General features: G+C 43.4%; 1 protein-coding gene across 1 annotated transcript in view; it reads left to right on the plus strand.

Moving 5' to 3' along the window:
* The window catches only part of nrde2 (NRDE-2, necessary for RNA interference, domain containing), a 79,736-nt gene that overhangs the window by 8,883 nt on the left and 44,465 nt on the right, over window positions 1–26,388 (plus strand). The window contains exons 2-5 of the mRNA XM_072272918.1: window positions 6,133–6,241; window positions 11,476–11,685; window positions 12,559–12,705; window positions 19,560–20,028. Of these exons, the coding sequence (XP_072129019.1) occupies window positions 6,133–6,241; window positions 11,476–11,685; window positions 12,559–12,705; window positions 19,560–20,028 (935 nt within the window). The remainder of the gene's footprint in view (window positions 1–6,132; window positions 6,242–11,475; window positions 11,686–12,558; window positions 12,706–19,559; window positions 20,029–26,388) is intronic.

Genomic DNA, 26,388 nt, shown 5'->3' on the forward strand with positions numbered 1-26,388 from the left:
AGCCTTTCAATATTTGATAGGTTTCAATAAGATCCTGGCTCATTCTTCTAAATTCCAGCAAGTACAGGCCCAGAGCCATCAAATGCTCCTTTTGCATTAACCCTTTCATTCCTGGGATCATGTTTGTGAACTTTCTCAGAAGTTGCGAAGAGTAGAGGACTCAGCCCAATACATCGTGGACACGTCCCTCTCCACCATCGGTAGTATCTACAGGAGGCACTGCCTCAAAAACAGAATATCCATCATCAAAGATCCCCGCCATCTGGGCCATGCCAACTTCTCAAAGATACCATTGGGCAGGTGATCCAGAAGCCACCGGCTTCAGGAACAGCTACTCCCATTCAACAATTCGGTTCTTGAACCAATCAGCACAACCCTAATCACTACAGTTTGGAAACACGATAAGCACTTTGATAACTTTCTACTAAAATAGGCTTCATATTTTAAAATCTTTCTTGTAAAAATTGTGTATAATTTATCTTTAATTTGTGTTTTCTTTGTGAATGCTCTTTATACAATGCTTTGGGCCTGTGATGCTGTTCCAATTAAGTTTTTCATTGCATCTGTGCATACATATACTTGTGCAGATGACAATCAACTCTACTTTGATTTGAATGTAACTTAAAAGTCTATACCAAGTGGTAAGCCCTGCAGTACCGCAGTACAGGGATTACCCTGGCACAGTGTTTACCAGCCTGCTTAGTCTATCAGAGAACTGGACTTGAAAATAGGCTAAGGCTATTTCAAATAATTGAGTGCCTGTAACAGCAAATTGCTACATCTGAGTCTACTGCAGTCGGGACTGATTCCTCAGCACTTTTAAAAGCTGTAAAAGCTGAGTAATGTACCTCAAGCAAGAGCAGAAGTTGAACAAGTTTCTGCTATCAATGTATTGGAATCATTGGGATCTTGGGGTCACTCAAATTGATATGGGTGGTTAAGAAGTGAGTCACTACTCCGGGAATTGAGTTCAAGAGCCGCAGGCTAATGAAGCAGCTCTGTAAAACCCTGTTTGGACCACGTTTGGAATATTGTGGTCAGTTCTGGCCGCCTCATTGTAGGAAGGATGTGGAAGCTTTAGAGAAGGTGCACGGGAGATTCACCAGGTTGCTGCCTGGATTAGTGTGCATGTTTTAAGGGGAGAGGTTGAGTGAGCTAGGGCTTTCCTCTTTGGAGTGTAGGAGGATGAGGGGTGACTGATGGAGGTGTACAAGATGATAAAGGGCATAGGTCAAGTGGATAACCAGAGACTTTTTCCCAGAGTAAAAATGGCTAATATAAGGAGGCATAATGTTAACATGGTTGGCATCCCACTATATATCCTCCAGAGGTAAGTTCTTTGCACAGGGAGCGGTGAGTGCATGGAATGTGCTATCAGGGGTGGTGGTAGAGGCACATACATTAGGGGTATTTATGAAACTCTTTGATAAGTGGATGGAAGATAGAAAAATGGAGGGTTATTTGGGAGGGAAAGATTAGATTGCATTTGCAATAGGTTAACAGGTTAGTACAATATTGTGGGCTGAAGGGCCTGTACTGTGCTGTAGTGTTCGATGTTCTATTTGGGACCTACGGATCTCGATGAGATTAAGCTAAATGACTGTGAACCTTAGGAGGGTCTCCCTAAATGTTTGCCAGCAATAATGGCCATGAAGATCATCTGACAAAGCCCAGGCACAATGGGAACTCAAGTCACACTCCTGAGCAGTAATCCGATATTTCGGCAAGATCCCTAGACATTTGGGATTCTCACTGATAATAGGTGAATCCTATCCACCATTGCTCAGTCTGGGACGGGTGGATCAGTGCTGGCAAGGAGCCGCAGAGAGGTCAGGCTAAGAGCCTACAGGTGAGGTGAGACTGTGCACTTTGACCTCTGCGGGGTCACCATGGGGAAAACCCCACTACTCTGTGCCAGCCTAGATCCCTCATCCAAGCCCATCCTGTCTGCCTGCGTTTGACCCATCTCCCTCTCTTCTCGCTACTATGAGTCTTGAATCCCAAGCGACCATGTTTTGCAGCAGTTGTTGCCCTGCAGCTTTTGGGTTCCTGGTTCGGCTTAGCTCACCTCAACGTTGAACTGATTCTGCAGCTGATATTCACTATTACTTGCTTGCTTCTTTTAATTATTTGCATCATTTTGGACATGGGATGTTTATTGGTCTTTTTTTTAATGAATTCTGTTGTATTTCTTTGTTCTCCTGTGGGTGTCAGCAGTGAATCTCAGGGTTGTATAGGGTATGTAGTATACTTTGATAATAAATCTACCTTCAACTTTTGAACTTTGAGCTTGGTGCAGGTAACACCCCTAGCAGAACATGAGAGTTTTGATGCAGTTTTTCGACCCTAACTGTTGACAATTCCTCCCATTCCACCACCCCATAGATGCTGATGGCCTGCTGAGTTCCTCAAGCAGATTGTTGGTTGCTCCAGATTCTTCTGCATCCTTCGTGCCTTCATGAATCCATTCTCCCTTCTCCTTTACTCCAGGACTTCCCCTTTCCTTGTCTATCTTATCTTCCTCTGTCAAAATGTTTGATGGTTTCTTAAAATTGATGAGAGGAGACATAGGGGATTCAAAGATTCAAGATTCAAAGTATGTATGCAGCATACAACCCTGAGATTTGACTTCCCACTGACAGCCACGAAACAAAGAAACCATCAAAGAAAAACATCAGACCCCCCCAACGCACAAAAGAAGAACAAATTGCATAAAAGGGCAAAAAAAAGAGCAAAAAACACAAGAGTATAGAACATCAAACCAGAAAATCAACAAAACAGTCGAGGAACGTTCAGTTTCAGCTCATTTTAGTTCAATGCTGTTGACTGTAGGCCGCAGAGCCAGTGTGCACTGATCAAAATTGCATAAGATAGCAACAAAAAAAAGGACCCACCAGAAACGCATCATAACATGAACTACAAAGTCTGGTCCACAAACCACGTCAATAGAGGTTTGTGTGTTCTCCCCGTCGCCGTGTGGCTTTCCTCTGGGTGCTCCAGTTTCCTCCCACAGTGCAACGATGTGTCAGTTGGTAGGTTAATTAATCATTGTAAATTGTCCTGTGATTAGGCTAGGATTAAACCAGGGAATTGCTGTGTGGTGCGGTTCGAAGGGCCAGAAAGGTCTATACCGCACTGTATCTCAATAATTAACTAAACCTTTCCAAGACCCAGGACTCCGGCACTGTCCTCTGGCAGCTATGAGTGAGAGGGAGGGAGAGACTGATTGAATGCAGGCATCTTCATTCTTCAGTGAGAGAGAGGGATCTACAGTTTTTTCACAAAAAAATGCAGAATTGTTTTAAATTACAGAATTCATAGAAATATTAAGGACTAGCTTTATTTGTCACATGTACATCGAAAAATCAAAACATACAGTGAAAAGCATCTTTTGCGTCCACAATCAACATAGTCCGACGATTGTGCTAGAGCAGCCAGCAAGTGTTGCATGCCCACAACTTACTAACCGTAATCCATATGTTTTTGGAATGTGGGAGGAAAACGGAGCACCCAGAGGAAACACAGACTGTCATGGGATGAACACACAAACTCTTTACAAGCAACGGCAGGAATTAAACCTTGATCGCTGGTGCTGTAAAGCGTTATGTTAACCGCCACACTACCGTGCCACCTCATTAGCAACTCCAGGTTAAAATTAATAGTAGGGGAAAAGGCTAATGCCCTTTTGTGGCCTTGTTATCTCAGCATAGTACTTTCAGAGTTATTCTGGTAATACTAACTTGTTCAGAGCAGCCTGGATAGATTATCCAAAGATGACATGATGCCTTTAAGCTGAACTGGTAAATTTATTTATTATGTCACATGTATTGAGGTGCAGTGAAAACTTTGTTTCACGTGCCATACATACAGATCATTTTGTTACAACGGTGCATTGAGGTAGTACAAGGGAAAACAATAACAGAATAGAGAATTAAATATTACAGTTACAGAGAGAGGGCAGATAAAGGTCAAGGACCAAATTTGGCATATGTATTTATATTTACTGTGGGTTCAGATTAATTGGGACACATCAGATCCAATAGATTTTGGCCCAGTTAAGCGACTGCCCTAATTAGCCGAAGTTTCATGGAAATAGTTAAAAAGGTATAAAAAAAAATCTACCGTTTAACTGAGTAACAAGTTGTATGTTTAAATAACATACAGAACTACCAATGCTACTACAGTACTGTATTATAGAACTGTGTCCATTCCTAATAGTTACTAATGGAGGAATTCATCTGGTGTACACTGCCATGTATGAGGTGTCCAGGGCGGGGTAACATCTTTGGTGAAGGGGCTTGTGTGCATTCTGGGGCAGCTCGCTCACCTTTGGTCCCCACCAGACGTTCAGCTCTCATCTCTGGCTCCAAGTAGCTGTTTGCATGCGATAGCAGCCATACCCTGGTACACCACTTCAACAGGCGGGCTAATTGAGGTGAGGGTAGCCAGCAGACCTCATACCCCAGTGAATTAGGGATGTGCCGTAAGATGTAAAAGAAGAATTAGGCTATTTTGCCCATTGAGTCTGCTCTGCCATTCTATCATAGCTGACTTATTCTCTTGCCTTCTCCCTGTAACTTTTGATGCCCTGATTAATCAAGAACCTATCAACCTCTGCTTTAAATGTACTCAATGACTTGGCCTGCACAGCCGTGACATTGAATTCCACAGGTTCACTGCCCTCTGGCTAAAGAAATTTTTCCTCATCTCTGTTCTAAATGCTTGTTCCTCTATTCTGTGGCTATTCCCTCTAGTTCTAGACTATCCCACTATAGGAAACTTCCACTCTCTGTCAGCTTTCAATACTCGATAGATTTCAATGAGATGCCTGTCATAGCATGTGAAGTCAGCTCTGGCAGACTGGGTGGATGAGATCCAACAGCTAAGGAGGCAGTTCTGCAAAGCTTCGTGGGGGGCAAAGGTTATGATAAGGCACAGAATAATTCATGGCAACCGAGAAATACTGCAGTTTATGATGATTATTTGTACCACAGGTCCTGGACTTCTGAGGTTGAGGAGTGGAACTGCCCTTTGTGCAGTGGCTTTTCCACTTTAAAAGCTCCCCAGCACCACAGGTTTCACTGTCATTATTGGATACGGCAGACAACCAACACGCTGTTGTGTTCTTTTGATCAACTGTAAATGAACAAAATTAGCACAGGCACCTAGCACAGATAATGGACTGCCTTCCTACAAGGCCTGTGATGATTGCATCCTCCAAATCTTCATTTTCATTGTAACATTCAAAATGATTGTCAGTGCCTTCAAATTCTTTGTAGTTCCTAACTTGCTAAAGTAGTGAAATAGGTTCATTTTCACCCCCAGCCATCTCTGGCATCTCTAAGCCTGAATGCTTGAAACTGCAGTGAAGTGAGCAGAACAGTCTTGCTGTTTATTTCTTTCCAACCATCAATGACGAAGATCACTTCCTTTTGAACACAAACGCATGTAAATGAGGGTATTTAAAACCTGATCTAAACACGACATAGTGTCTAATGGCCACACAAATTCACATGATGGACTCCAGTTGGTTAACTTTTCAACAATAGTCTCCTGTCCCAATTAAGCGGCATTGTGTCCAAAAAAAAAAAAGAGGAATCCTGGCTATTTTCCCAATTAGTTTTTGTTATTTAAGAGTTGTCTCAAATAAGCAGCTGCTCCGATTAACAGATGGGCCAATTAACTGGAATCTGCTGTATTAGGAATTTCTTGTGATGTGTTGGTCAGGGCATGACATGCAACAAAATCAAGTCAACAATTATAAAGAATTATACAAAGAGCTATTAAAGTTAGAGGTTATATATGATGACCTCTTGGTATCTGTGATCCAGACTGCATCTTTTCAACAAAAGCTTTGAAGCTACTCCAGGCCAAGGAAGCTGTGACGTCCTTGTTAGAAGACTGCACCATCCACGTTTCCGAGGTTTCTCTTACTGTGGGAGTTTGACAGTCAGCACTGCAGTAACAGAGGGCAGTGTGATCAGCGAGGGTTTCATTGACTTACATTATGTTGTCCTTGACTGTGAAGAATGACTTTAATGGCATTTGCTGTGATTTACTGTCAGTTTATCTGATGAATCCTTACATTAAAAAGCGCAGCTGCTAAGTAACATTGATTTCTGCTGCCCGCAGGGTTGGATTGGCTCAGTAATCAAAGCTTCCGCACTGAGGATGCCCTACAGCTGCACCAGCGCATCGTGGGGAATGCAGCAGACTCAGTCCAGGGGTCACCACAGGCAAGGTACACCCTCCATCTCTCTACCTCTCTATTCATTGTCTCCTCTTTACCCACTCCCTGTTTTTTGTCCACTTTCAGTCCATTCTTTTGCTTCAAGTCATAGGATGTGTCAAGCGGCGTGAATCCCACTCATTGCCCTTGGGGTATAAATTTATAAAGTACTTCTTTGGTTTGATTTTTGTCTGTGTAACCAAGTTCAGTATAGAGCATAGATCATGGAGCATAGAACAGTATGGCACAGTGAGGACCTTTGATTTATGATGTTGTGCCAACATTTTAACCTACTACAATATTAATCTGACTCATTCTTCCTGCGTCGCTCTCCATTTTTCTTTCGTCTAAATATCTGCCTCTACCACCCACTACTGTGTTTTTAAAAAAAAAAGTACCTCTGATATCTCTCTCTCCTCTCCCCCCCCCCCCCGCCCCCCCCGGTACCTTCCTCCAATCATCTTAAATAGATTATCTGTGAATACATGGCTCCTCTTTAGACAGAGTTAAGTGCTTAAGTTCCTGGGAGTTCACATCGTGGATGACCTCACCTAGTCCCTCATTATCACCTCCCTGAACAAGAAGGCACAGCAGCACCTCCACTTCCTAAGGGGATTGAGGCAAGAGAAGCTCCCCTCCACCTCCATCTTAACTGAATTATACTGGAGCACCCTGACAAGTTGCATCTCTATCTTGTATGGGAGCAGCAGAGCATCAGACCAGAAGTCCCAACAAAAGACTGAGTGTCTGAAAGGATCATAGGAGTCTCCCTAACATCCATTGCGGACACTCATCAGGAGCGCTGTGTATGGAGGGCCCTTAGTATTATCAAGGATCCCGCCCATCCGTCCAGCTTCCTCTTTGACTTTCTGTCATCAGGCAGGAGACTGTGATGCATTTAAAAAAAAATGGTCAGGATGGGAAACAGTTTCTTCCCTCAAGCCGTTTGGCTTTTAAACCCCCAGCTGCATCGCATTTGAAGTGTCACTGGATAATTTATTCTGTACCTTACAATATTTAATTTATCCTTACTTTCCAAAGTTATTGTGTGTTATATTTGTGTTATGTGTACTACTGGGTTTTACACCCTGGTATGGAGAAAAGTCTTGTTTGACGGTATTCATGTATATAGTTAAATGACAATAAACCTAACTTGACTTGAAAAAATACGCCTTCTCGTATTTGTTATTGTCTCTCTGGGAATAAGGTGCTGGCTGTCCACTCAGTCTCTGATTCTTGTCACCTCTCGTCCTCTTTCGCTCCAAAGAGAAAAGATCCAGATCGCTCAGACTATCCTCATAAAGTCAGGTTTGTGCTATAACTGTCAACTGGCGTTTATCATATCTCCTGAACTCCAACAACCGTAGTCCTTTGTAAATGTTCTAACTTTGCTGCCTCAATATTTTGAGCTGCATCACCAAGCCATGAGCAGCAAAAGAGAAGAGGGAAGAGGCCTTGCCTAGAAGAATGAGTAGTGCCTCCTTGTACTTCCAGCAGTGACAATATGGAATATGATGGCCAGTGTCAATGAACTGCTTTGAAGAAGCACTTAGCATGTTTTGTTAGTTCTCTGATATTGTCCTGATATCTCCTTACAGTTCCTCATGACAAGTGGATGCATTAAAAAAATTCCGCCTCATCTAAACTTTTGATACTAAGGGAGCCCCGTCAATATGGGTTAATCAAAGTCACCCACAATAACAGTCCTGTTGCTTTTAACACCTCATTAGCTGCTACATATCTGTTACTCCCACAGTTTTTTGGGAGACTTTCAGTGTAACTCCCAAGACCCTTATTCCTGAGGTCTACCTATGTCACCTCAGAATGTCCTCTCTAAGTGCCACTGGGACATTCTACCTGATCAGTAGTGCAACTTCCAATTGCATCTTTTTTACATTTCTTTTACATCCCTCCCTTGCACTGCATTGCTTTGTTTTCCAAAGGCTGTGTGTGTTGGTCAACTGATTACTTGTGTATGTATGATTGCCTGTGGAATAATTAGCCATACTTGTTTAACGTGCAGTGTTTTGTGTTCAGTTGCACTTTGCTGGCAGCTCAAGGTGGTCCTTGCATTGCTTTGGTTTCTATTGGAGATTAGTTGGAATTGGTGAAAGGTTTAATGGTTGAGTAACAGTCTGACAAGCTTCTGTATTCATAGCAAGTGGGATGAGTTGTCTATAGTAGGAGGATTGAGTAGGCTCCTATAACCAATAAAAGGAATGTAATGCTCCTCCTTTGAACAGTCCATTAATCTGACCCTCTGTCCCTCTGTCCCCCTCTGTCCCTCTGTCCCTCTGTCCCCCTGTCCCCCTCTGTCCCTCCCGTCCCTCTCACGAAGAACATATATGCCACTAACGGGCATACACAGTAATTCCAAGAAACACAATAGAATCAGTGAAGGACGATATCCAACAGGACAGCCAAGCAACCAATGTGCAAAAGACAAGCAACTGTACAAATACTAAAGAGAAAAATAAACTAAATAAGCAATAAGCAACGAGAACATGAGATGAAGAGTCCTTGAAAGTGAGTCCATAAGTGTGGGAACAGTTCAGTGATGAGGTGAATGAAGCTGAGTGAAGTTATCTGGTCCAACAGCCTGATGGTTGAGGGTTAATAACTATTCTTGAATCTAACTGTTCCTCAGGCTCCTGTACCACCTTCCTATTGGCAGCAGCGAGAAGAGAGAGTGGCCTGGGTGATGGGGATCCTGACGATGGATGCTGCTTTCCTGCAACAGTGCTCTGTGTGAATGTGCTTAATGGTGGGAAGGGCTTAACCTGTGATGGACGGACATATCCACTAATTTTTGGATTTTCTGTTCAAGGGCATTGGTGTTTCCATACCAGGCAGTGATACCACCAGTCTATATCCTCTCCACCAGACATCAATTTTTAAGTTTGTTGAAGTTTTAAATGTCATGCCAAATCTTTGCAAACTTCTATGGAAGTAGAGGCACTGCTGTGCTTCCTTTGTAATTGCACCGACATTCTGTGCCCAGGACATCCTCTGTAATGGTAACACAGAGGAATTTTAACTCCACTTCTGATCCACCAGTGAGGATTGGCTCATGGACCCCTTGATCCTGGAGGAACGTTGTTTCATTTTTACTGTGTACTGTACCAGCAGTTATGGTTGAAATGACAATAAAAGCTTTGTGACTTGAAGTCAGTAATCAGCTTCTTGGTCTTGCTGAAACTGAGTGAGAGGTTGCTGTTGTGGCACAGCTCAACCAGATTTTAAATCTCCCTCCTTTATGCTGATTTGTCACTACTTTTGATTCGGCCAACGACAGTGGAGTCATCAGCAAACTTAAATATGGCATTGGAGCAATGCTTAGCCTCACAGTCGTAAATATAAAGTGAGTAGAGCTGGAGGCTAATCACACAGCTTATGTGCTGATAGGGTTTGTGGAGAAGATGTTGCCAATCTGAGCTGACTATTGAGGTCTGCAAGTGAGGAAATCGAGGATCCAGTTGCACAAGGAGGTAATGAGGCCAAGGTCTTGAAGCTTATTGAATAGTTTTGAGGGGATGATAGTGTTGAATGCTGAGCTGTAGTCAATAAGGAGCATCCTGATCCTGATGGATGCATCTTTGCTGTCCAGATGTTCCAGGGTTGAATGAAGAGTCAGTGAATTGGCATCCACTGTGGGCCATTTGAGGCAGTAGCAAATTGGAGCAGATCTAAGTCACTTCTCAGGCAGGAGTTGATAAGTTTCAACATCAATCTCTCGAATTATTTCATAACAGTAGATGTAAGTGCTACCGGACAATAGTCATTGAGGCAAGTTACCATGAATTCTTCTCGGGCACCGGTGTAACTGAATCCTGCTTGAAGCAGGTAGGCACTTCAGACTGCCGAAGCAAGAGGTTAAAGATATCGGTGAACACGCCAGCCAGTTGAGCAGCACAGGTCTTTAGTACTCAGCCAGGTAGCCCATCTCGACTTGATGCTTTCAGTCAGTTCACCCTCCCGCAGAATGGTCTCACGTCGGCCTCAGAGATTGAAATCACAGGATCATCGGGGCTGTGTGAAGGTTTCTCCATGTTTTGACAGTAAAAGTGAGCATAAAAGGTGTTGAGCTCACCTGGGAGCGAATTCTTGTAACCAATGTCGCCTGGTTTCATTTTGTAAGAGGTAATAGCGTTCAAGCCCTGCCACGGTTGTCAAGCATCCCCCAGAGACTGGTTTGGAATTGCCACTAAAGTGGGTGACAGCCGTGGTGTATTTGTTCAGATCCTGTGCTAAGTCTTTGAACTTGGTCTAGTCCAGTGACTGGAAGCAATCCCATAGCCTTGCTCTTTAGCCTCTGCCTGTATGCAGATAGAAGCACAGCCAAGTGATCAGATTTCCCAAATTGCAGTCTAGGGATGGAATGGTAGGCATTCCTAATCATAGTATAGCAGTGGTCTAGTGTGTTTGGACCCTTGGTGCTGCAGGTTACATGCTGATGATAATTGAGCAGAGATTTCTTCAAACAAGCCTGATTGAAGTTCTTGAGTATGATTTGAAATGTGCTGGGGTGGGCAGTTTCTTGTTCGGTGATGACAGCATTCAATATCTCGAGTGCCTAGTTGGCTTTTGGCAGTATGTAAACTGCAGTGAGGGTCATGAAGTGATAGATATGGAGTGTATCTGGCTACCTCTGTGACTACACAAAATGCTAGAGGAACTCAGCAGGTGAGGCAGCATGCACAGAGAGGAATAAAGAGCGGACATTTTGGGCCAAGACCCTTTATCAGGACTGAAAAGGAATGGGGAAGAAGCTAAAAAAGGAAGTTGGGGAGAGGGGAAGGAGTACAAGCTGGTGTGTGATAGGTGAATTTAGTGATGGACAAGGTGGGGAATGGGGGATGAAGTTAGAAGCTGGGAGGTGATAGGTGGAAAAGGTGAAGAAAAAGGAATCTGATAGGAGTGGACCATGGGAGGGAGAGAAGGATGAGGGGCACCAGAGTGAGATGATAGGCAGATGAGAAGAGAAAGGGGTAAGAGGAGAGCCAGAATGGGGAAAGGGAAAAGAGAGATTCAAAAAAGAGGGAAGAACACTCCCCATTCTGGATCCCCTCTTACCCCCCTCTATTCCTGCACTATGATGTTGCCTCTAATCTTGACCAAGAAAGGGAGGGGACGTTGCAAGGCCTTGAAGAAGCCAGGACCGGACAACAATGATAGCGTGGCTTTAACTAGTGATTGACTAGCGGTTAGCAGGTGGTTAATGATTCCTTATCTAACTGCATTTTCAGTGCATATTCAGACCGTGAAGTATCTGGGAGGTTGTCCCCCAGATCGCTTGACAGTGGTGAAGAGCATGTTGCAGCCAAGAAGAAGAAAAAGAAGAAGAAACATCGCCGTCACAAAAAGGAGAAAAAGAAAAACAGGGACAGTTATCATTCCAGCAGTGATACGGACCCTGAGCTCCTCTGGGATAAAGGCAAAGAGGTCCCCATCGAGAGGTGAGGAGATTGCACTACGATACCATATCAATGAACATTGCTGTAGTTTTGTTGAGTCTTCCAGCACATCCTTTAGAACATAGAACAGTATTGCACCATACAGGCCTTTCGGCCCATAATGTTGTGCCGACCTTTTAATCTACTCCAAAATCAATCTAACCCTTCCCTTCCCTTAACTTTCCACTTTTCTTTCAGGCATGTGCCTTTCTAATGTCCCTAATGTATCTTCTGCTACCACACCAGGCAGCGTGTTCCATGTACCCACCACTCTCTGTTTAAAAACTTAGCTCTGACATCTCCCCACCCCTCCGTACTCTCCTCCAAACACCTTCAAATTATATCCCCTCATAGTAGTCATTTCTGCCCCAGGACAAATCTCTGGCTGCCCACTAGATCTCAAAGTTCAAAGCAAGTTTATTATCGAAGTATGTGTATGTCACCATATACTTCTCTGCGATTCATTTTCTTGCAGGCATTCACAGCAGAACAGAGAAATACCATAGAATCACTGAGAAACTACATAAATGCACAAAAGAAAGAGATAAACTATGCAAATAGAGATATGAGTACATAGAGTCCTAGAAAGTCTCTCTGCCTCTTATCATCTTGTACACCTTCATCAAGTCACCTTTCACCGTCCTTCACTCCAAAGAGAAAAGTCCTAGCTCGCTCAGTTGATCCTCATAAGACATTCTGTCTAATCCAGGCAGTCTCCTGGTAAATCTCCTCTTTAAACCTTCCACATTTTTCCTTTAATGAGGTGACCAGAATTGAACCCACCTGTCCCTTTGCATAGGAATTGAAATATTGAAATATACATGATTTGAAATATACAGTCGGATAGTTATGCAATCAGATTCTGTAACTTTGCAGGGATGAAGCCTGTAGTGACTTGCCTGTGGGTGCATTCATGTGGCTGGATGACCTCCAAGAGCAGACTGCGCAGACCTTCTGCATCGACAGAAAGCCTGATCCTGGCAACTGGGAGTACAAGTCGCTCTATCGTGGAGACCTGGCAAGGTACTAGTAATGAGAGAAGCTGTAAGACTCGTTGATACTTCCCTTGTGATTGACTTATGACATTGAGTGTGATGCGTTGTTTGGAATAGGTGTTTTGAATGGGAGCATGGCACTGTACTGGCAGAGAACATTTGAATGGAACTGGAAGCTGATAATTACCCTGATGTAGGATCTTGTCCTGAAACATCCGTAGATGCTGCTTGACCTGCTGAGTTCCTCCAGCATTTTGTGTGTGTCACCCTGGATCTCCAGCATCTACAGGCTCTCTTTATGTTGTTGAAAATTGCCACTTGCCATACTTTCTGTTGCATACCTCAATTGCTTTCTCTGCCAAATATCCATCTAGTTCGGGTAGCATGGTAGCATAGCGGTTAATGTTATGTTTTACAGTGCTAGTTGTATGTTCAATTTGTACAGTCCCCCCATGACCACATGGATTTCTCCTTGTGTTCCAGCTTCCTCCAATATTCCAAAAATATATGAGTTAGAGTGAAGGTTAATGAGTTCCGGGCGTGCTATCTTAACACCAGAAGCATGGCAACACTTGCGGGCTGCCCAGCACATCCTCGAACTGTTTTGGTTGTTGACGCAAACAATGCATTTCACTAATTGCAATGTTTAGATGTACACATGACATATAAAGCAAATCGTCAATCTTAATCTTTAATCTTTCTTCCTTGAACTCTGATATTTGGATTTGGCTGCGGCACTGTCGATTGGGACCATTTGTCTATTGAGCCCACTCCAGCTCCAGTTAGTCACATTACCTCACTTCTATCTTTTCTCTGAAAGCCTGCTGCAAAATTTTTTTTATGCAGAGAGTGGTGAGTGCGTGGAATGGGCTGCTGGCAATGGTGGTGGAGGTGGATACGATAGGGTCTTTCAAGAGACTTTTGGATAGGTACATGGAGCTTAGAAAAATAGAGGGCTATGGGTAAGCCTAGTATTTTCTAAGGTAGAGACATGCTCGGCACAACTTTGTGGGCCGAAGGGCCTGTATTGTGCTGTAGGTTTTCTATGTTTCTATGAAATACTGCCCATTATTCTTTAAGGCAGTGCAATTTCTCACTTCTTAAGCATACCATTTAAATTCTGCTTCTTCTCTGAGGATCGTCACCTTGTTGTGGCAGAGAGGTTGGTGAGTTCCTGAAAGGGATGCTGTCTGGAGCTTAGATCCTGGTAGGGTCACCCATAGCAGTAAGGTTAAGAGAGAGGTTCCATACAAAGGGTGATCCAACCAATATGTCAACAGTGGGGCTGGTGGAAGATGATAATGCATCACAGTGGCATTGGAGGTGGAGGAAGTGCAGCAGTGAAGGGTCCCCAGTCATTTATCATTCTACGCCACTGAACCCTGACCTCGATCTGTCAAGGACCATGTGGTGGCTGCCCACATCAAAGTCACGCACAGGTGTTCTCCGTTAATGGAATGCATCCTAACGTTCCAGTTATGTGGATTCTGGATCAGCCTCTACAGCCACCTGAGGACCCACCTATAGACAACCCCTTAGGAGAACATCATACTCGACTCAAGTGATTGCAAGAAGACCTTGCAAGCTTCTAGACTGTTTCTGGATTTTTGCCTCAGTGTCACTTTTAGCTCGATTACCTTCCTGTGAAGAGCCTTTGGATAGTTTCCCATGCTAAAGATACTATGTAAGCAAAAATCAGTACTGAGGTTGGCAAGACTCTCCACAATTGCTGGTTGCCTGTTTGTTCTGTAGTTGTATCTTAACTGTTTGATACTTTCCAGTACCTTGTAAATTATCTTGTTCCACTTCCTTCGAATTTAGTCTCAACAAAATCTGATTTATCCATCACCCTCATCCCCTGTATTAACACTAAGCAGCTCAAATCACTGGGCTACACAATAACTGCAGCCAGCTCAATGTACACGTATCCCAAGAACAATTATTTTCTTGTAATTGAAGGTTTGATGAGGGAAGCAGGTCTCTGTGTCAATGACAGATTATTCCAAGGGAGGGAGAGAGCACTCGTCACTTTGTACAAATCCATTTTCTTGTAAGTCGCTTTGCATCCAGGCCGTGCTAATGGACTGTCTTCCCGTGTCCCACGGGCTGTCTTCCAGCTGACTGCTAAACAATGCCCTATGTCAATATTGTTTTGGCATAAAGGCAGACTTAATTAGCCATGAGATGAAATGTCTCAACAATTGTCATTACTCCCTGCGGGTAGACAGCTTTCACATAATGGTAAATACAAAGTGTCCGGGTCAGTGATGTTCAACACAGAGTTGTCATGTCAATTATCTGAATGGAGGGTGGAGTTTCACTTCAGAAATAAAGCTCGGGAGTCTTGGTTTTGCCCTGCTGCAGATTGTTCAGACTGCAGTACTGCTGCTTACTAACCCAACAGGGCCCTGCTCTAACATGTTGGCTTTGATCGAGGTGCTGATAGGTTTGAATTCTGAAGACAGTTTGGATAAACACAGAACAGCACAGCACAGTATGGCCCTTTGGTCCACAATGTTGTACCAGTCCTCTAACCTACTCCAAGGTCAATCTAAGCCTTTCCTCCCACACAACCCTCCATTTTTCTAACATCCATGTGCCCATCTAAGAATCTCCTAAGTATCCCCTAATGTATCTGCATCTACCACCACCCTGGCAGAGTGTTCCACACACTCACCACTTGGCTTGCATCCTTTGATTTTAGATTTCAGATTTCAGACTCATTTACTTATCGCATCTGCATTGAAACATGCAGTGAAATCTGTCATTTGTGTCAATAACCAGCACGACCTAAGGGTGTGCTGGGGGCAGCCTGCAAATGTTGCCACACATTCTGGTTACAATATAGCATGTCCATAGTGTTCAGCAGAACAACACAGAACACAACAATAGAAAACAAGACTTTTTCTACACCCACACACACAGGGAGTGTGATGGTGAGTAGAAATTCAGGCCCTTTGGCCCACTGAGTCCTTGTTGACTATCAAGCAGCCATTTCCACCAATCCTAACTGGTGCCATTTTATTCTCCCCACATTCCCACACATCAGGGCCAGTTTACAATGAGTGGCCAGTTCACCTATCAGCCCTCACGTAGCTCACGTGGGAGCAGCACGTAGAGAAAACCCAGATGGTCATGGGGAGAATGTGTAAATGCCTGAGAAGGAGCACCCCATCAGCTGTGCCTTCCTGTATTTAATATGGAGTAACTAAAATTGTTTTAAAGAAATTTAGAGGGTAGATACAGTTTCTTAGGACGTGGAACACTGCATCACAGTACAGGCCCTTCAGTCCACCATGTTGTGCTGACCCTTTAGCCTACTCTTAAGATCAATCTAATCCTTCCTTCCTACATAGCCCTCCATTTTTCTATCATCTATGTGCCTACCTGAAAGTTTCTTAAACGTCCCTAACGTCCCACCCCTGGCGGGGCACCTCTAACATTCCCCCTATATTTTTCTCTAATCACCTTAAAATTATGCCCTCTCGTATTAGCCATCTCCATTCTGGGAAGGTCTCTGGCTGTCCACTCATTCTATGCTTATCATTTTGTACATCTCTATCAAGTCACCTCTCAGTCTCCTGTTCTCCAAAGAGATAAGCCCTAGCTCACTCTGCCTTTCCTCACGAGACATGCTCTCTAATCCAGGCAGTATCCTGGTAAATCTTCTCTGTACCCTCTCTGAAGCTTCCATGTCCTTTCTATAATTGCTCTATTGGGGAATCCTCTGAGGTAGTCGTTGCTTCAAGGCCAGCCTGTGCTTACTGTATCAGTGAGCTATGTTGTCATTCAACAGGCCAGAGCTTTAAACTGGATATGTATAAAGGACAAGCCCACTTGCCCAGCAGTTGGTCTTTCCAGATTCCAGTCGATCCTTTGTGGAAGATGCCGTGGAACTTTAGCCAAATGATTACACAGGATGAAAGATGTCATCTGTGTGGAGAGTTCGAAAGTTCAAAGTAAATTATTATCAATGTACGTATGTGTTTCCATGTGCTATCTTGAGACTCATTTTCTTGCTGGCATTTACGGGGGGGGAGAAATATAATAACATTTGTTTAAAAAAAACTATACATAAAGACTGACAAACAATCAAAGTGCAAATAAAGAAATGAATGCCAAGACCATTGTTAATGCAAGAGATTCTGCAGATGCTGGAAATCCAGAGTAACAGACACAAAATGCTGAAGGAATTCGGCAGATCAGGTAGCACTCTGACCTGTTGAGTTCCTCCAGCAGTTTGTGTGCGTTACTGAGAACACGTGTTGTAAAGAGTCCTTGAAAGTAAGTCTGTAGGTCGTAGAATCAGTTCAGAGTAGTCCGTGCCAATTCAGGAGATTAATATTTGTGCAGTAATAATTTTTCTTGAGCCTGGTGGTATGGGACTTAAGGCTTCTGTACCTCCTGCCTGATGGTAGTAGTGAGAAGAGGTTATGGAGTGGATGGTGGGGGCTTTCATGATGAATGTTGCTTTCCTTTGGCACTGCGCCATGAAATTGTGCTCAATGATGGGGAGGGGTTTGCCTGACCATAAGACCATTAGATATAGGAGCAGAATTAGGCCATTTGGCCCATTGAGTCTGCTCTGCCATTTCATCATGGCTGATCCAGTTCCCTCTCAGCTCTAATCTCCTGTCTTTTCTCCATAATCCGTCATGCCCTGGCTAATCAAGAGCCTGTTGACCTCTGCCTTAAATATACCCAATGCCCTGGCCTCCATAGCCAGTCATGTCAATGAATTGCACAGTTTCACCATTCTCTGGCTAAATAAGTTTGTGATGCACTGGACTGTATCTGCCGCTTTCTGTCAACTTTTTCTGGAGTGAAGAAGCTGAGATTACTCTCTAGTGACTAAAGAGAAGCAATTTCCATTGATAAGCAGGGAGTACCTGTCTATGAAAACGAAGGATTATGTGGAGAATTTCAGAACGTAGCGTAAATCATTGTGGCATAAGAGGTGGTCACTTGGCCCATTGAATCCATGTCCGCATTTCTACAAATTATTCTGCTTCCAGTTCCTTTTTGTGAAAGCGATTGACTTAATGTTTCAGTAACAGGTGATGATCCAGATCAAAACCGCTGTCTGTGTACAACAAAATATTTTCCCCCATGTTCTCTCACCCACATCCCACCTCTTCATCTATTACCCATCGCTCTCAATGTATGACTTTTGGTTCTCAGACTACAATATTGAACACCTCTATTAGATCTTTGAAACCTTCATTACTTCAAGGAGAATGACTACTGATTAACTGGAATGTATTTATGGAATGGGTGGTGGAAGATAATTTATAGATTACCGTTAAAATGGACGTGGATACATTCTTCAAAGGGAAGAATTGGTGTAATGGAAAAAAGAGGAGGTGTTAGACAAATTTGTTAATCTTTCAAGGCCAAAGCTGGAACAGATATGTTAAATTGAGCAGTCTCCTGCACTGTAGAATTCAGTGATTTATTGAAAAATAGGCTTTTCCAGCAGCATAGCAGCTAGCTTAACATTGTGTATCGAGTCCTGTGCTTCAATTCCACCACCGTGTGTAAGGAGTTTGTACATTCTCCCTGTGACCGCATGGGTGCTCTGTTAACTCTCGCGCCCCAAAGACATACAGATTAGGGTTAGTAAACTGTGAGCATTCTGTGTTGGCACCAGAAGCTTAGCGATACTTACAGGCTGCCCCCAGTCCAGCCTTGACTGTATAGGTCATTGACGTCATCAGTGCATTTCACTGTGCGTTTTGGTGGACAAGTAAATCTAATCTTTAGATCTTTATCTTTTTCTCGACTGACAATTTGATCCGTGTTATCGTGTTAACTTTGGATCGGTATATTTCCTTTCATGGAGCCTGTGCATTCAGTATAACTGCTGCCAAACCTCCCTCCCCATCTCCCCCATCCATCCCTGTGACCTTTACCCCAGTAAATGACCATGCTGACAGAAAATCTGTAATAGACACCACAGTGACTGCCCAGTAACTCGAGCCTTTAATACTGTAAAATTCCCCACGGAATTTAACAGCAGAATCAAATTAGATTCAACACTGACTCCTGTAAGATTATCTAGTTCTTTTAAGGAGCATCCTGGAAAGAGTTATAGAAAGGGAATTCCAAAATTATGAGTCCAGATAGATAAAGGGTCCAGAAAATGTTTATGAAAATGATCCTGGCAATGAAAGTGTTGACATATGAGGAGCATTTGATGACTCTGGGCCTGTACTTGCTGGAGTTTAGAAGAATGAGGGGAGATCTCATTGAAACCTACTGAATATTGAAAGACCTAGATAGACTAGATGTGCAGCAGATGTTTCCAATAGTGGGAGAGTGTCGGGCCAGAGGGGACAGTCTCAGAATAGAAGAATGTCCCTTCAGAATAGAGATGATGAAGGATTTCTTTAGCCAGAAGGTGCCGAATCTGTGGAATTCATTGCCACACACAGCTGTAGAGACCAAGTCATTGTGGATAATTAAAGTGGTTCTTGATCAGTAAGGCCTACAATGATTATGGGGAGAAGGCAGGAATATGGGGTTGAGAGAGAAAATAAATCAGCCATGAGCAGAGCAAACTTGATAGAACAAAGGGCCTAATTCTCCTGTGTCTTACAGTCTTGTGGTCTGAGGCATGGTTGCTAATGATACAGTGATGCACACTGGAGATTTTATCAATTCAGAGAAATAGGCTAGTGCAGAGATCTGCTGATGGGTGAGGGAATGCACAAGGCTATGGAATACACAAAATACTGGAGGAATTCTGCATGTCAGGCAGAATCTACTTAGGGGGATAAACAGGCGGTGTTTTGCCAAGACCGTTCATCAGGACTGCTTGTTGTATTCAGGACTTGTATATTAGATCAATAAATAGTTAAACATGGTGGTTGTGTATTACAGATACAAGAGGAAGGGGGATGTCTGCATTGGTCTTGATCCCAAAAAGCAGTGGATTACTTGGGAAGATTCAAACCAACAGAAGAAAAAGATCAAGAAGAAGGAGGATCGATATTACAGCCCATCCAGCCTTCAGCTCCTAAGCACTGACACAGTCCCTGTTTACCGTGAAGGTGGTTTACAAGGTCAATCTTGTGTTGCTCCAGCGTCTTTCATTCCTGTTCCAGATTGGGAAGAGAGTGACAGTACGCTCTCAGGGGCCATCACCTCGGTCAATCCACTTGGGATTTACGATGCTTCCACCACGCTGTGGCTACAAGGGAAGGGCCAGCTGGAGCAGGAGACCTGTGCGCCCATGGACAGCGATAGGAGGATAAATTCTGCCAGGATGGCCAAAGTGGAACGATACAACAAGTTGTTAAGAGAGGACCCCAGTAATATCCAAACCTGGATGGAACTTGTTCATTTTCAGGTGGGTACAGCATAGTAAAAGACCTTCCAGACGAACATGTACATGTCTAGTTGCCAGCAAGTACTATGGGTATTGGTTTATGATTATCATGTGTACCAAGATACAGTGAGAAGCTTGTCTTGCATTACAAATCATTACACAGCGCATTGAGATAAAATGCAAAAGCTGCTGAGAATCAGAATCAGGTTTAATATCATCGACACATGTCGTGGAATTTGTTAACTTAGTGGCAGCAGTACAATGCAATATATGGTAAATATAGAAAAAATAAATCAAACACTTACTATAATTGTACATTAAATAGTTAAATTAAAATCTGAAAAAAGTGAGGTAGTGTTCATCGGTTGAATGTCCATTTAGAAATGGGATGGTGGAGGGGAAGAAGCTGTTCCTGATTCGCTGAGTGTGTGCCTTCAGGCTTCTGTAAGTGCAGTACAGATAAACAATGAAGTGCAAGATCATAACAAGGTAAATCGTGAGGCCAAGAGTCTATCGTAGTATACACAAAGTCCATTCATAAGTCATAACGGTGGGATGGAAGCTGTCCTTGAGCCTGATGGTATGTGCTTTTAACCTTTTGTACGTACTGTCTGAAGGGAGAGGAGAGAAGGAAGAATGGCCGACGTGGGTACGGTCTTTGATTTTGCTGTCTTCTTTACTGAGGAATTGAGAAGTCAGACAGAGTCCATGGAGGGGAGGCTGGTTCCTGTGATGTGCTGAGCTGTGTTCACAACTCTCTACAGTTTCTTGCGGTCACAGGCAGAGCAGTTGCCATACTGAGCTGTTATGTATCCAAACAGGTGCAGTGATGAAAAATTGGTAATGGTTGACAGGGACATGTCGAATTTCTTTAGCCTTCTGGGGAAGTAGAAGCGTTGGTGAGCTTTTTTGGCCATGACATCAACATAAGATCATAAGACACAGAAGTGGAATTAGGCCATTTGGCCCATCGAGTCTGTTCTGCTATTCCATCATGACTAATTTACTTATTATTCCTCTCAATCCCATTTTTCTGCCTTCTCCCAATAATCTTTGATGCACTCACTGATCAAGTATCAATTAACATCTGCTTTAAATATACCCAATGACTTGGTCTCCACAGTCGTCTGTGGCAGTGAATTCCACAGATTCATCAACCTCTGACTAAAGAAATTGCTCCTTATGGTTGGACCAAGATAGACTATTGGTGATATTCACACCTAGCAACTTGGATCATATTTTCCAGCACTCACCTCATACCCTTCCATGCCATGGTGTTTCTTGTGCTCATCTCAATGCTAGTTAAACATTGTAGTACCTCTGCAGACCATCTCAGCTTCATAAATTTGCTTTATATCTGGCACCGGGTCTGTACCCGTGAGCTTAAACCTCGATCTGTAGAAAATCCTGGGCAGTCGACAATGGCCCCATGACTGGTTGTAACAGAAAGTTAACCCGGTAATATTTCCGGGGACACTGCTGTTCTTAAGAGAACAGTTGAGATGTTGGAATGAATTAGGGATATCATTGTGATGGCCAGAATGAACTACGATCTATAAATTAAAGAACAGAAATGCAACAAGGCCTTGGAAACATACAGAGCAAAAGTTGCTGTTCTTGCTATGTGATTACAGGAATGGAGGTGGCTATTTTCTGAAACTGTCCTTGCAGCCACCATTTTGTGAATTGTTTGGTGAACTGATTCTTGCTCTAGGATAACTTAATGAGAGCAATTAAACGTGGACACAAGAAGTTCCTGCTAATGATCTGCTAAACTTGAGACCATTCTCAGATAAGAAGCTGATATTATGTAGAAGGAACAGTCTGTGATCTGGTCATTTGGGTCCAGTGTTTGGCTGACCTGGTTAGGCTGGTTTGAGTTGGACAGAATGAAAGAACTGGCCTAAGGTACAAGGCTGAAGTGAGAACCATGGAGCAATACTGTTTGTAGTCTTGGGCTACTTCCAATGAGAAGCTGACACAGGTCAGTCAGATGACCTAGAGCCAAGGAAACTGAAACCACATAGATTGATCTTATAAAGAAATGAATAAGAGTGGAGAATTTCAGAAGTACAGTTAGTGATAGCTCTGTGGATACCAACAGTCGCAAAAGTGGATGACTCCACATCAAAAATGTGGAGATTAGATCAGGATCAAGGAAAACAACTGGTCAGCATGATATTCTGTTTAAGTACCCTCCAACCTGATGGCACAAGTATCGATTTCTCCTTTCAATTAACAAGCCCCCCCTTCTTTATTCCCCACTCTAACCTTTTACTTCTTCTCACCTGCCTCCTCCTTCCCTTTCTCCTATGGTCCACTCTCCTCTCCTATCAGATTCTTTCTTCTCCTGCCTTTGACCTTTTCCACCCACCTGGCGTCACCTATCGTCTTCCAGCTAGCCTCTTTCCCTCCCCCTCCTCTTAATTCAGGCATCCTCCCCCTTCCTTTTCAGTCTTGAAGAAGGGTGTCAGCATGAAACGTTGGCTGTTTACTCTTTTCCATGGATGCTGCTGGGCCTGCTGAGTTCTAGCGTTTTGTGTGTGTTGCTGTGGATTTCCAGCACCTGCAGATTTTCTTGTGTTTAACCTTTTCCCAGATATTACCTTTTCTCTCCTTTGACTGTTCATGGCGTGTCAGGGAAAACTAGTGGGTGTGCAGACGATTATTTAGCTGTGTAAGTTCATGGATTGTTAGCTGACCCAATAAAGGCACTTCTCAGTAAATATAGATTCCCTCTGTATCTAACTGATCATTAGTATTGAGGGATAATCCTTGTAAGAATGTGTTTGAATAATAGGAAGTACACTGAGTCCTGATGGCGGTGCATAGGGAGTCGACGTTTTGGGCCGAGAAAACTGTAATGTTAACTGTACTTTTTTTCCATCAATGCTGCCTGGCCTGCTGAGTTCCTCCAGCATTTTGTGTGTGTTACACGGATATAGATGATCATATATGTTACGTATGCATGGAGCAAGATTGACAATGGAGTAGTGTGATTAAACATTTTTACTGAGTCATATTAGTAACCTACACACAGAGCAACTTACAGCGTGGGTGTGAGGATCTGGGCCCGCTGAGATGAAAGACGTGCACTGAAAAGCATGTGTGAAAAGAGAAAAACCTCCGTGCATAGCAAGTCCAGTTGGCTCACTGTGCGGTCGATCAGCCGCATCCGCCCTTGCCGCTTTCCTGCAGTCGATCTGACTTGGTGCCATAGAAAATACAAGCAAGCATAGGAAAGTTATACTACAAGAAAAATAACAATTCTGCACCTCAATCCAACAGGTACAAAGGTTGGAGCAACATGATTTAGCTCACAAGTAAGAGAAAGTCTGCAGATGCCGGAAATCCGAGCAACACACACAAAATACAGGAGGAGCTCTATGCTAACTTAGCTACTGGAGACAGCAACTTTGTAGAATTCTAAGAGTTATCCCCGCGCTGAAGCAGGAGCTTCACTTTCCAGGCACGTTGGGGCCGAGGGGAGAAGTCTCATTCCAGTGTCTCTGGCTTCTTGCCTTTGGCTTCATCTGCAAGAACACAAGCAGTTTAGATTGACTGCATCAAAACAGAATGCTCCAGATCTGGCCTTAAGCTGCAAAAATGCTCCTTCAGAATCAAAATGATAAATGTATCAACCCATCTCAAGGACTTTGCCCAGTTGTATTCCTTTATACATTTATAACATTGCGGGAAGAAGTATACTTTGCCCTTGAGCAGACGGTTATTAGTGCACATTCTGTGATCTCCTTGCCGGATGGTCATTTGCTCAGTTACTTGCACTCTTTCCCCCATTGTCTTTGCCAATTAACTACTCTCACAGCTCACACTTGTTCCTCAATCACAAATTTCAAAGTACATTTGTTATCAAAGTATGTATACATTGTACAATCTTGAGATTTGTTTCCTTACAGGTAGCCATAAAATATAGAAACCCAAAAGAAATCACTTAAAAAAAACCCACCAAACACCCAAAACGCCCAATGTACAGAGACAAAAAAACATGCAAAGCATAAAGGTAAGCAAATAGCATTCAGAATGAAAGTGAGTCTACAGACACAGAGCAGCCTGAGCTGGCCGCAGCCTCAGTTCAGTGCGGAGCCGAGTAAACGGCACGGAGCAGCGAGCAGAACCAGCCCGATCTTTGCCTCTGGTCCCAACACCCTGCCTCTTCAATCTGGCCCAGCGTTTCAGTTGTTTCTCATTCTAAGACCCGGGCCCTGTCGCTTTGACGTGCTCTGCCGCCACATTTCCGCCCATACCTGACCTTTCCAAATGGGCTAGGTGCTTTGATCAATCAAACCTTGGGCCTTTTCTCACGCTCGATTTAGGTGGATGGGTCTCAACTCTTCCTCACCTCTGCTTGCCTTGACCCAGCCTCGTCGCCACTCACTTCGACCCTCGATTCTTCCTTGCCTCCATCCACCTCTCCATTGTTTGCGGTGGTTGTTTACCATACGTTTTTCCAGGAGAAAGTGTTATTAATAAGGTACTTAGATGTATTCTCTGTTTCGTTTGCTGCTGGGCTTCACCAGCTGCATCTTAAACGAGAAACACTTTATTCACTTGTGCACAAGGAGAACAGCCCGACCTCTATCACCAAGCTCTTCTGAAGTTTGAATAGAGGAGTGCCATTTTTATACAGAAATTGACTAATTGGATACAGATATTGATCCCGTAGAAACTTAGTGCACTTCTGAATCCCATTATTTGCATATTTAAGAATCAATCATAATATGTATTTTGAATGTTAATCAATTAAATCTCCATGTTAAAGGCCAGTAATACTTGAGAATTAGTAAAATAATTGCCAGTAGTAAAATGTTGCCCTACAATCCCTTGCTTGCATCTTTTTCTTGTCTTGGTCTGCCTGCTGATCTTGGTTCCCAGGCTACACAAAGGAGAATTTGGCTTTCAAGGGCCACCTTCTGTCTGGGTGACTGCACCGTGTCTGCATACTGTCTCTGTCAGTTTATCATCTTGATCAAGAACCCCCACCATCCAGGCCATGCTCTTCTCGCTTCTGCCACCAGGAAGAAGGTACAGGAGCCTCAGGACCCACACCACTAGCTTCAGGAACAGTTATTACCCCTCAACACTTCATCTCATGTTCTCAATATGTTTTATTATTATTATTTCTCTTTTTCTTTGTGTATTTGCAGTCTTGTTTTTTTTTGCAAATTGGTTGTTCCATTGGGTGTGGTCTTTCGTTCATTCTGTTGTGCTCCTTGTACTTACTGTGAATGCCCATGAGAAAATGAGTCTTAGGGTTGTATATGGTGACATATACAGGTATGTACTTTATTTAGAACTTTCCATATGAAAAGCATATACAAAGGGGAATTCGGCTCTCAAAGGTTTTTGCTCAGCTTGATACTGCCCAGGGTCTGCGTTCTGTTCTGTCAGCACTCCATTTTAACCCTCGCCTTTCTGCATCTTCCACAACACTTTCCAGAAGGCAAGAACGAGTATGAAGTGATTCCTTTTGGAAGGTTGAATTGAAGGCAGTTAACGTTAGGATTTTTAGCAGTGTGAAGGAATAGAGGCATCTTGGGGTCCACATCCATAGATCCCTCAAAGTTGCTGTGTAAGTTGATAGGGTTGTTAAGGCATATGGTGTGTTGGCTTTCGTTAGTCGGGGGATTGAGTTCAAGAGCCACGAGCTAATGTTGCAGCTCTACAGAAACCCTAGTTAGACCACATTTGAAATATTGTGCTTGGTTATGGTCACCTCTTTATAGGAAGATTGTGGAAGCTTTAGAGAGGGTGTAGAGGAGATTTACCAGGATGCTGTCTAGATTAGAGAGGGTGACTTATGAGGAAAGGTTGAGCAAGCTACGGGTTTTCTCTTTAGAGTGAAGAAGGATGAGAAGAGACTTGATAGAGATGAACCAGATGATAAGATGCATAGATAAAGGGGATAACCTCAGACTTTTTTTTGCAGGGTATTAATGACTAATAATGGGGGCATAATTTTAAGGTGATTATTGGAAAGTATAGGGTGGATGTGAGAGGAAGGGGGTGAGTGAAGGTAGTGATAAGGGGCAAGTTAGAAACTTTTAGGTAGGCACATGGATGATAGAAAAATAGAGGGCTGTGTAGGAGGGAAGAGCTAGGTTGATCTCAAAGCAGGTTAAAAGGTCGTCACAATATTGTGGGCTGAATGCCCTTTACTGTGCTGTAGTGTTCTGTGTTCTAAGGCAAGAAGCAATTGGTGAGGTGAGGGGCCTCCAGGGAAGCATGTGGTTCTTGAGTAACAGAAAGGTTTATTGTACAGGAGAACACGTCCCCAAATGATAATAAATAGTTGCAATAAAAGGAAAGGCTTAAATGCTAATCAGTTAGAAGGAAAGGTTAGGTAAACTTGTTTTCTGTGGC

Source organism: Mobula birostris, chromosome 1 (genome assembly GCF_030028105.1).
Source record: "Mobula birostris isolate sMobBir1 chromosome 1, sMobBir1.hap1, whole genome shotgun sequence".
NCBI classification, from domain to species: domain Eukaryota; kingdom Metazoa; phylum Chordata; class Chondrichthyes; order Myliobatiformes; family Myliobatidae; genus Mobula; species Mobula birostris.